At 37.8% G+C, this 12,356-nt stretch overlaps 1 protein-coding gene and 1 long non-coding RNA gene across 13 annotated transcripts in view; one reads left to right on the forward strand and one right to left on the reverse strand.

Moving 5' to 3' along the window:
- Positions 1-12,356, reverse strand: part of map2 (microtubule-associated protein 2) — a 103,919-nt gene that overhangs the window by 33,490 nt on the left and 58,073 nt on the right. Inside the window, exon 1 of one of the 12 annotated variants that reach the window (XM_087852976.1) lies at positions 11,901-12,072. The exons of the other annotated variants lie outside the window; for them this stretch is intronic. Coding sequence (XP_087709102.1) covers positions 11,901-12,072 — 172 coding nt within the window. Of the gene's footprint in view, positions 1-11,900; positions 12,073-12,356 lie in introns of those variants that run through there. 12 annotated transcript variants of the gene reach the window in all.
- LOC148098286 (uncharacterized) lies at positions 9,228-11,552 on the forward strand. The gene is made up of 3 exons (XR_015716576.1): positions 9,228-9,273; positions 10,077-10,205; positions 10,665-11,552. It is a non-coding gene; the product is annotated as an uncharacterized LOC148098286 (long non-coding RNA).

The following is a 12,356-nucleotide window of genomic DNA, read 5'->3' on the forward strand; positions in this document are numbered from 1 at the left end:
TTTTCCACATTAACAATTGCAAAGATGATTTTAACACTGAGAACGACATATTTTATTCAAACTAATGCTTGGCACAAAACTCCAGGTACGTTCATGTAAGGCAGCCACTCATAAATGCATAAATGTCCTTACAAAGTTTCTGAAGCAAGCATAGGGATTTACTGAAGATAGTGTAAGTAGCTTAATTGCACGATTGCAAGATTCAAATGAAAACTAAAAAATATATGGAAATGTCAACTTGACTACTAGAGCAGTATGGAATTTATGTGTTAAAAAAACAACCACTTTTTTGGGAAATTGTGGATATTGTGTGTGTGTGTGTGTGTGTGTGTGTGTGTGTGTGTGTGTGTGTGTACTTGTTTTCATGACATCTTAGGACAATTTTATGATAACACACTCACAAAATGAGGACGCTCAGAAAAATGAGGACATTTTTGAGGTCCTCATTTTTCTGAGCCTTCTAAAGTGTTCTAGAGGCTCCCAACATGCTCCCAAACCAAAAATCTCGAAAGTCCTGAAACATCACAATTTTATGAAAAAGTGTGTTTAAGTGTGTTTAGCGTTTTTCCTCATTTTCAGTTTTCGCACCTACTGGCCAGTTTTGGAACTTAACACACTTTAAACACACTTTCAGTGACGTCACTCTGCGAGTCCTCATATTGTAGGTGTGTCAGACACAATAACACATTTGACCCAGGTTATACCCTTCTGGGGCTTAGCGGACACATGCGTGGACAGCACCTTTTAGCTCTTATGTCCACAGTCGTATTCAATGTTGAAATGGAGGTGAACTTCATTTGAATCATTCGTGGAATAATAACAGATAAGATTTGAGGCTTCTAAAAATTGTTCGTTCAAACCTTGCCAATTAAACAATCATTCTAACACATATCAAAAACTTTTAACCATTTCTATATATTTTAGGGTGAGCTATAAGCAAGGGTAACAACAGTTAAATCAGGCAAATCTTGACAAAAATGAAGGTTTTTAGATTCAGTTATCAGTGCCTGCACATCTTGGTTTTTTTTGTTGTTGACAAAATGTCTCGAAATATAAAGTTTCAACATTTGTCTAATTATATTACTATTAATTAATGAGTCTTACTTCTCAAGATCAATGCACAAATTTTCTGACCTTCAGTATGCAGAATGATGTGTGTGCAGATTTTGACCCTTGAAGAGTTTATATTAATCTGCATTAATATAATTGCATCTGCAATCTGCAGTTGAACTTGGAGATTCCTGCCGCTGTCATCTGATTCAGTATGATCATCAGGCTCAGTCTCGACTCTGTGTATCTACAAGAATTGATGAAAAAAGTCAACACTTCATTATATTTTAAATTCAACTTACCTTATACTTTTTACAATATAGTATAAAATGCATATTGCTTCTTTAAAAACTAATAACACACTATTAAAAACTGCAGAATGCACAATTCCAGCTTCATTTAGTAATTAAATTAGTAAATAAAAGTGAGTAATTAAGTCACTTAATTAACTAAGCAACTGTAAATGTCACAGTATGCAGCAGTACAATTCAATTTCAATTCAATTTTATTTATATAGCGCCAAATCACAAAAAAAAGTCGCCTCAAGGCCCTTCATAGGTACAGAGAAAAACCCAACAATCATATGACCACCTATGAGCAAGCACTTTGGCAACAGTGGGAAGGAAAAACTCCCTTTTAACAGGAAGAAACCTCTGGCAGAACCAGGCTCAGGGAGGGGCGGCCATCTGTTGCAACCAGTTGGGGTGAGAGAAGGAAAACAGGATGAAAGACATGCTGTGGAAGAGAGACAGAGGTTAATAACAGATATGATTCAATGCAGAGAGGTCTATTAACACATACTGAGTTATAAAGGTGACTGGAAAGGAAAAACTCAATGCATCATGGGAATTCCCAGCAGCCTACGTCTATTGCAGCATAACTAAGGGAGGATTCAGGGTCACCTGGTCCAGCCCTAACTATATGCTTTAGCAAAAAGGAAAGTTTTAAGCCTAATCTTGAAAGTAGAGATAGTGTCCGTCTCCTGAATCCAGGCTGCCGGGGGATTCCCATGATGCACTGAGTTTTTTCCTTTCCAGTCACCTTTCTCACTCACTATGTGTTAATAGACCTCTCTGCACTGAATCATACTTATTAGTTATTAATCCACAGCATGTCTTATTAATCCACAGCATGGCTTACAAAAGTATTCGGCCCCCTTGAACTTTCCCACATTTTGTCACATTACAGCCACAAACATGAATCAATTTTATTGGAATTCCACGTGAAAGACCAATACAAAGTGGTGTACACGTGAGAAGTGGAACGAAAATCATACATGATTCCAAACATTTTTTACAAATAAATAACTGAAAACTGGGGTGTGCGTAATTATTCAGCCCCCCGAGTCAATACTTTGTAGAACCACCTTTTGCTGCAATTGGATTCCATTAAAATTGATTCATGTTTGTGGCAGTAATGTGACAAAATGTGGAAAAGGGGGACGAATACATTTGCAAGCCACTGTAAGTACACAGAGAGATAATGAGGGGATGAGGAACAGCTGGGACAAATCAGACCTAACAAGATAAGGGAAAAACAAAACTAGACACACTGGATATAGGAAAAGGACTTTCACAATAAAACAGACATAACAAGGGTAATCTAATAAACAAATGAACTTAGCTAACCTAAAGAACTTATAAATAAACATCGACATCCAAACAAACTAAAACTTAAAACGCTGGGTCAACAGACCCAGGAAAGTGACAGTAAAATCATTTATTATACACATTATACTTATTTTCTTAAATTGCTTATCTATTATCTGTATTTTCACCTGGGGGGGTTAAGGGGTGCTGCTCTTCTTTTCATAACAAATTAGGACATGTTTATGATAACACACTGACAATATCAAGACAAATTTGGCCTTACTCCATCAGTAAACAGCATGCCCATGCTAACTTAAACTAGACCAGCAAGCTAACCACATGTGTACCAAGTGTTACTTAACAATAGGTACCAAACAAATTAACGGAACGAAATTAACTGTAACAGCAGTTTGCAAAACATTGTGACAGTTCTCAAGTGTTCCTACCTCAAATACAGCACGTGTTGCTGTGTTTTTGTTGTTAAATGGACGAGGAGAGTCCGTGGCTGGTGAGAGGATGCAGCATTTCGTCAGTGGAGCATAGAACGACGTCTGTGATTGGTCAACAAGTGAGTAAAGCTGCATCTGATTGTTCGAAAGCCTCAACCAAAGAGCTGCTGGTCACGGCAAGATACCAACTCGCTTGAGCTCTGCGTGAACGGCACATCCGGGACCTTCAGCACTCAGGAGAGATTTATCTTGACGTATGTATTTACCTTTGATATCCATGATTCGACGCACACTTCGCAAGGTAAAGTTGTATGTTTAACAAGCTAATTAACGTTAGTTAAACGGAATTAAAACAATGCACAATCGATTTGAACAAACTGAAAGTGGTGAATGATGATAAATGTTAAAAAATTACTTAAGATTTATCTTCAACAATAGATATTAGAAGTTAAATTTAACTGTTCTTAAATTCCCACTGGAGTTAAAGGGACCTGCGGCCTAGCATGTGCTCTGCATCTTCAACTGCAGAGACAGTCAGCCTAAGCTCTTTTTAAGTGTAGCTAACTGCAACACACATTTTTTTCAACACAAGATATGTTTGGGGGGATTTAAATGATAATATTAATGTTTTCGTATTTAGCACAAATCAATAGTATTATAGTTATTCGCTCACGGTCTGGGTTTCTGGCCCAGCGTTTCTGACTTTATTCTAAAGTTTTTGAGTTTCTTATGTTTGGTGGTGGGTTAGCTGACTTTGGCATAACGTTATTAACATCGTTTTAAGGAATTTATGTTAGGGCTGTATATTACCACGTTTGTATTTTCATGCCATGTTTCCTGTTTTATTTTGAAAGAGTCTGTTGTGTTCAGTTCATTAATCTCACTTCCCTCTTGTGCCAATAGAATCATTTGTGCGAGCTACTACCCTGCTGTCCCTCCATCCTGTCTCAACCTCCAACAGGAAAATAGAAGTCCTCATATGGTAGGACCAGTGATTGTAGTGTGTGTTACATTGTTCTCATATTGTTTTAAGCTGTGAAGGAAAATGAGTGTGTTTAAGTAGAAGTCCTCATATGGTAGGACCAGTGATTGTAGTGTGTGTGTTACACTGTCCTCATATTGTTGGGTAGCAGAACTGTACGGTGTTAAGTTTCTATAGAATCTGGTATAAGGAAGTCAGATCCTTCTGTAATAATATTCACTGATACAAATATGATCTGTAGTTAATTATCTAGTCGGGATTTACAGTACAGAATGTTTCTGACGTTATATTGTTGTCTTTTGTTGCAGACACCAAGTGCTGAGGTCCTGTCTCAACCTCCTTCAGACCAATTGGTGAGTGACATACCCACTTCATTCTTCCAACAGGTTACACATTATTTTTTTGTATTTGGTATCAAGTATATGTGTCAGTTGGGCCTAGTGCATAAATGAAATGCACTTTGATTGTATTAAAACAATCAGTTTGAGTCAAAGTTAACCAAAATCAACATTAGCATTAGGAGAAAGTAATTGTCTATACCATTTGTTAGTCCAAACTTTCCCTTAAAGCATCAGCTTGATCTTTATTCTGACTACATTTGATATTTTTGTCCTTTTACACATGTTTTTGTCCATTTAACCTCCCGCTGATCAGTTTACATGATTTAATTTCTGGGGAAATAGATGGCTTTACATCAGTGTTGGGTTTAGAGCTTTTATTGACAACAGCAGGAGAAGTAAGAAGTCAGGAACATGAACTCTACATGTGTTCAGTCGTCATGTACTCATATTGTTTTAAGCTGTGAAGGACATGAGTGTGTTTCAGTTGCCTTCCTCGTGTGGTGGGACCAGTGATTGTAATGTGTGTTACATTGTCTTCATATTGTTTTAAGCTGTGAAGGACATGAGTGTGTTTAAGTAGAAGTCCTCATATGGTAGGACCAGTGATTGTAGTGTGTGTGTTACACTGTCCTCATATTGTTGGGTAGCAGAACTGTACGGTGTTAAGTTTCTATAGAATCTGGTATAAGGAAGTCAGATCCTTCTGTAATAATGTTCACTCATACAAATATGATCTGTAGTTAATTATCTAGTCGGGATTTACAGTACAGAATGTTTCTGACATTATATTGTTGTCTTTTGTTGCAGACACCAAGTGCTGAGGTCCTGTCTCAACCTTGTACAGACCAATTGGTGAGTGACATACCCACTTCATTCTTCCAACAGGTTACACATTATTTTTTTGTATTTGGTATCAAGTATATGTGTCAGTTGGGCCTAGTGCATAAATGAAATGCGCTTTGATTGTATTAAAACAATCAGTTTGAGTCAAAGTTAACCAAAATCAACATTAGCATTAGGAGAAAGTAATTGTCTATACCATTTGTTAGTCCAAACTTTCCCTTAAAGCATCAGCTTGATCTTTATTCTGACTACATTTGATATTTTTGTCCTTTTACACATGTTTTTGTCCATTTAACCTCCCACTGATCAGTTTACATGATTTAATTTCTGGGGAAATAGATGGCTTTACATCAGTGTTGGGTTTAGAGCTTTTATTGACAACAGCAGGAGAAGTAAGAAGTCAGGAACATGAACTCTACATGTGTTCAGTCGTCATGTCCTCATATTGTTTTAAGCTTTGAAGGACATGAGTGTGTTTAAGTAGAAGTCCTCATATGGTAGGACCAGTGATTGTAGTGTGTGTGTTACATTGTCCTCATATTGTTGGGTAGCAGAACTGTACAGTGTTAAGTTTCTATAGAATCTGGTATAAGGAAGTCAGATCCTTCTGTAATAATGTTCACTCATACAAATATGATCTGTAGTTAATTATCTAGTCGGGATTTACAGTACAGAATGTTTCTGACGTTATATTGTTGTCTTTTGTTGCAGACACCAAGTGCTGAGGTCCTGTCTCAACCTCCTTCAGACCAATTGGTGAGTGACATACCCACTTCATTCTTCCAACAGGTTACACATTATTTTTTTGTATTTGGTATCAAGTATATGTGTCAGTTGGGCCTAGTGCATAAATGAAATGCACTTTGATTGTATTAAAACAATCAGTTTGAGTCAAAGTTAACCAAAATCAACATTAGCATTAGGAGAAAGTAATTGTCTATACCATTTGTTAGTCCAAACTTTCCCTTAAAGCATCAGCTTGATCTTTATTCTGACTACATTTGATATTTTTGTCCCTTTACACATGTTTTTGTCCATTTAACCTCCCGCTGATCAGTTTACATGATTTAATTTCTGGGGAAATAGATGGCTTTACATCAGTGTTGGGTTTAGAGCTTTTATTGACAACAGCAGGAGAAGTAAGAAGTCGGGAACATGAACTCTACATGTGTTCAGTCGCCATGTCCTCATATTGTTTTAAGCTGTGAAGGACATGAGTGTGTTTCAGTTGCCTTCCTCGTGTGGTGGGACCAGTGATTGTAATGTGTGTTACATTGTCCTCATATTGTTTTAAGCTGTGAAGGACATGAGTGTGTTTAAGTAGAAGTCCTCATATGGTAGGACCAGTGATTGTAGTGTGTGTGTTACACTGTCCTCATATTGTTGGGTAGCAGAACTGTACAGTGTTAAGTTTCTATAGAATCTGGTATAAGGAAGTCAGATCCTTCTGTAATAATATTCACTCATACAAATATGATCTGTAGTTAATTATCTAGTCGGGATTTACAGTACAGAATGTTTCTGACGTTGTATTGTTGTCTTTTGTTGCAGACACCAAGTGCTGAGGTCCTGTCTCAACCTCCTTCAGACCAATTGGTGAGTGACATACCCACTTCATTCTTCCAACAGGTTACACATTATTTTTTTGTATTTGGTATCAAGTATATGTGTCAGTTGGGCCTAGTGCATAAATGAAATGCACTTTGATTGTATTAAAACAATCAGTTTGAGTCAAAGTTAACCAAAATCAACATTAGTATTAGGAGAAAGTAACTGTCTATACCATTTGTTAGTCCAAACTTTCCCTTAAAGCATCAGCTTGATCTTTATTCTGACTACATTTGATATTTTTGTCCTTTTACACATGTTTTTGTCCATTTAACCTCCCGCTGATCAGTTTACATGATTTAATTTCTGGGGAAATAGATGGCTTTACATCAGTGTTGGGTTTAGAGCTTTTATTGACAACAGCAGGAGAAGTAAGAAGTCAGGAACATGAACTCTACATGTGTTCAGTCGTCATGTCCTCATATTGTTTTAAGCTGTGAAGGACATGAGTGTGTTTCAGTTGCCTTCCTCGTGTGGTGGGACCAGTGATTGTAATGTGTGTTACATTGTCCTCATATTGTTTTAAGCTGTGAAGGACATGAGTGTGTTTAAGTAGATGTCCTCATATGGTAGGACCAGTGATTGTAGTGTGTGTGTTACACTGTCCTCATATTGTTGGGTAGCAGAACTGTACAGTGTTAAGTTTCTATAGAATCTGGTATAAGGAAGTCAGATCCTTCTGTAATAATGTTCACTGATACAAATATGATCTGTAGTTAATTATCTAGTCGGGTAGCAGAACTGAATGTTTCTGACATTATATTGTTGTCTTTTGTTGCAGACACCAAGTGCTGAGGTCCTGTCTCAACTTTGTACAGACCAATTGGTGAGTGACATACCCACTTCATTCTTCCAACAGGTTACACATTATTTTTTTGTATTTGGTATCAAGTATATGTGTCAGTTGGGCCTAGTGCATAAATGAAATGCACTTTGATTGTATTAAAACAATCAGTTTGAGTCAAAGTTAACCAAAATCAACATTAGTATTAGGAGAAAGTAATTGTCTATACCATTTGTTAGTCCAAACTTTCCCTTAAAGCATCAGCTTGATCTTTATTCTGACTACATTTGATATTTTTGTCCTTTTACACATGTTTTTGTCCATTTAACCTCCCGCTGATCAGTTTACATGATTTAATTTCTGGGGAAATAGATGGCTTTACATCAGTGTTGGGTTTAGAGCTTTTATTGACAACAGCAGGAGAAGTAAGAAGTCAGGAACATGAACTCTACATGTGTTCAGTCGTCATGTCCTCATATTGTTTTAAGCTGTGAAGGACATGAGTGTGTTTAAGTAGAAGTCCTCATATGGTAGGACCAGTGATTGTAGTGTGTGTGTTACATTGTCCTCATATTGTTGGGTAGCAGAACTGTACAGTGTTAAGTTTCTATAGAATCTGGTATAAGGAAGTCAGATCCTTCTGTAATAATGTTCACTCATACAAATATGATCTGTAGTTAATTATCTAGTCGGGATTTACAGTACAGAATGTTTCTGACGTTATATTGTTGTCTTTTGTTGCAGACACCAAGTGCTGAGGTCCTGTCTCAACCTCCTTCAGACCAATTGGTGAGTGACATACCCACTTCATTCTTCCAACAGGTTACACATTATTTTTTTGTATTTGGTATCAAGTATATGTGTCAGTTGGGCCTAGTGCATAAATGAAATGCACTTTGATTGTATTAAAACAATCAGTTTGAGTCAAAGTTAACCAAAATCAACATTAGCATTAGGAGAAAGTAATTGTCTATACCATTTGTTAGTCCAAACTTTCCCTTAAAGCATCAGCTTGATCTTTATTCTGACTACATTTGATATTTTTGTCCCTTTACACATGTTTTTGTCCATTTAACCTCCCGCTGATCAGTTTACATGATTTAATTTCTGGGGAAATAGATGGCTTTACATCAGTGTTGGGTTTAGAGCTTTTATTGACAACAGCAGGAGAAATAAGAAGTCGGGAACATGAACTCTACATGTGTTCAGTCGCCATGTCCTCATATTGTTTTAAGCTGTGAAGGACATGAGTGTGTTTCAGTTGCCTTCCTCGTGTGGTGGGACCAGTGATTGTAATGTGTGTTACATTGTCCTCATATTGTTTTAAGCTGTGAAGGACATGAGTGTGTTTAAGTAGAAGTCCTCATATGGTAGGACCAGTGATTGTAGTGTGTGTGTTACACTGTCCTCATATTGTTGGGTAGCAGAACTGTACAGTGTTAAGTTTCTATAGAATCTGGTATAAGGAAGTCAGATCCTTCTGTAATAATGTTCACTCATACAAATATGATCTGTAGTTAATTATCTAGTCGGGTAGCAGAACTGAATGTTTCTGACATTATATTGTTGTCTTTTGTTGCAGACACCAAGTGCTGAGGTCCTGTCTCAACTTTGTACAGACCAATTGGTGAGTGACATACCCACTTCATTCTTCCAACAGGTTACACATTATTTTTTTGTATTTGGTATCAAGTATATGTGTCAGTTGGGCCTAGTGCATAAATGAAATGCACTTTGATTGTATTAAAACAATCAGTTTGAGTCAAAGTTAACCAAAATCAACATTAGTATTAGGAGAAAGTAATTGTCTATACCATTTGTTAGTCCAAACTTTCCCTTAAAGCATCAGCTTGATCTTTATTCTGACTACATTTGATATTTTTGTCCTTTTACACATGTTTTTGTCCATTTAACCTCCCGCTGATCAGTTTACATGATTTAATTTCTGGGGAAATAGATGGCTTTACATCAGTGTTGGGTTTAGAGCTTTTATTGACAACAGCAGGAGAAGTAAGAAGTCAGGAACATGAACTCTACATGTGTTCAGTCGTCATGTCCTCATATTGTTTTAAGCTGTGAAGGACATGAGTGTGTTTAAGTAGAAGTCCTCATATGGTAGGACCAGTGATTGTAGTGTGTGTGTTACATTGTCCTCATATTGTTTTAAGCTGTGAAGGACATGAGGACATGGGCCCTCTGACCACCACCAGTAGGCAACGGGTGAAGTGTCTTGCCCAAGGACACAATGACCAAGACTGTCGGAGCCGGGGCTCGAACCGGCAACCTTCCGATTACAACTCTTGAGCCCCTTAGCCCCTTAATTTTAGAATTACACACTGCCCAACGCTGACTTTTCCTACAATGCAGAGAAAAAAGCAAACAGACCTATTGCATGCATTGATTCTCATATTTCACTGTTACTTTTCAAAGGCTCAAGGACCAAGTATTCTGGGGTTCCAAGCCACACGCTTTACTCAGCTGCCCTGGACAACATGAAGGGCACCTCTGCCTCAATCACCCTGGACAACAAAAACATTAGCAACACTTCACCAAGAAGGGGTAAACGCACCCAAATACAAAATGTTTTAGCTGAATATACTTGTTGTCAAAGGACAAGTTTATTGTTTTCAGACATGACACTGTTGAGAGCTTTTATCATGAATCATTTCATCTTATTTGATTCCCAGCAGAACACAGCACTTCAAATGGTTCATTCCAAGCATCCTTAAAGGAGCAATAAGCAATATCTTTTCACTGCTAGGTGTGCTGTTGTGCACTGCCTGTAAACCAAACCAAAGTCTATGGCTGGAGATCAACACAGAGAGAGGGATTATGACTTCATGCTGTACTCCAGATGTAATTACACCTCTAGTTCTTCACATAGCCATTTTTAATTCCTTCAACCTAAGTTTGATGAATTGTGCTTATTGCTCCTTTAAAGTGCTCCAGTAGAAAGCAAGGTTTAAGAACATTTTGCATTCACATTAAGATATTTTCTTTTGTTTCCATTTATGACAGCTGGGAAGGTGAGAATCAAGTGGACAAATGATGAAGTGAAGGTTGCTGAGCGGCACGTTTCACTTCATAACAAGCTGCAAAGTACCAGGTAAAAAGGAATGTGACTGCTGCCTCCAAGCAGAGCCGGCAGCTCTGAAAGGCAGAGACTGGGTTCTCATAAGGTACTACATCCACAACAGGATCATAGCATTAAAAGAAAGATGCAAGAAAAAAAGAAACAAGCAAGAGAGATACTTTGTTACTTCCACAGTTATGTCAGTATTGCAGTTTTCTGTATTGCATTGTTCTTACTCATAAATCTGTGTTTTATGCTGGGTGCTTTTTGCAATTAAATGATAAGAAAGGCAGATAATGTTCCACGTTTTTATTCACATGAACATTCACTACAAAATGAATTAATGCATTACAATATTAAGACTTAAAAAGTAGACTGACCACATTTGACCTATGTCTTTTTTTAAGTCTCTACACAGCTCAGATTTACTGTTTTATTAACACATAAATGTCTGATATTTCTGTCAGAAGTTACCCGACTGGTGAGCATTACTATTGTGCATCCATGCCTATTATATTGTAATCTCAAAAGGAGCCAAGCTAAAAATACAGAACCTACCCTTACCTGGTCCTTATAAGTCATGTATACTTGAAAATTATGTGTTTCCATGGGCTTCACAATTCACCTAAACATGAAATATCAGTGTGTGACCTTATGGTACTCATAAGTCACATAAACCTGACAGTGTCCTCACAAGTAGCAGTAAATTCAGGTTTGACCAAAATTTAGCCCTAGCCAAAATCTCAACAGATGGGCGTGTTCCTGGAAGCATGGGTCAAACCTTTTGTGATTCCCATGCCTCTAGGACCTTCGGAAAGGCACGTTCCCATTTGTCACATTTCTGTCATACGTGCTGATATATCACGAAAACACGTATGTGTGTGTGTGTGTGTGTGTGTGTGTGTGTGTGTGTGAGACAAACAAATCTAGACAAATGCACGATGACAAAGCATTAGCAATGCAAAAAAACCCCAATCTTGTCACATCCATAAAGCCAGCTGGCACTGATGAAAACTAGCCTTGTATGGCTGTCTCAGCATTCTCTGATGAAGTGATGTCAAATGACAGCCTGTCTGTCACTGGCTGTGACAGCAGAATCTATCTTACTACATCACTAAACAAAAGTAACACGATACGTATAAACAGACCTGCTCTCACTGTAAATGAAAAGCATGCATTACCTGTATGACAGGCGACCGAACCTCTGAATGCTCCCTCTTTGAGCAGAGACTGTGACTGGAAGCTCCAAAGTCGACGCAAGGTACAAACAGTGCGCCACACACACACACACACACACACACACACACACACACACACAGAGGGCACAGAGAGAGCAGGACTGATGTTTGGCATGATACCAGCAGGCACCCAAAATGTGTAAAGCAAGTGGTTGTCATAGCAACAGACCAGTGGGCCATTGACTTGGGTCCATACGTAATTCAGATGCGAGCATCCTGTCATTCGGTTTCAGCCTCCATGTCTAAAGCTACCAATCAAAAGAAACGATGACTTATTTCCTTTTTTGTGATACATGATGCAAGTCTGAGCAATTTCTATTTTTAAATCATCTGATGAAGTAAAATAAATGTTAATTGTTTTCATTTTCTCAATGAAACCGCAGTGGAACAAATTTTTTT

Source organism: Neolamprologus brichardi, chromosome 16, assembly GCF_056152115.1.
Source record: "Neolamprologus brichardi isolate AB-2024 chromosome 16, ASM5615211v1, whole genome shotgun sequence".
Classification (NCBI taxonomy): domain Eukaryota; kingdom Metazoa; phylum Chordata; class Actinopteri; order Cichliformes; family Cichlidae; genus Neolamprologus; species Neolamprologus brichardi.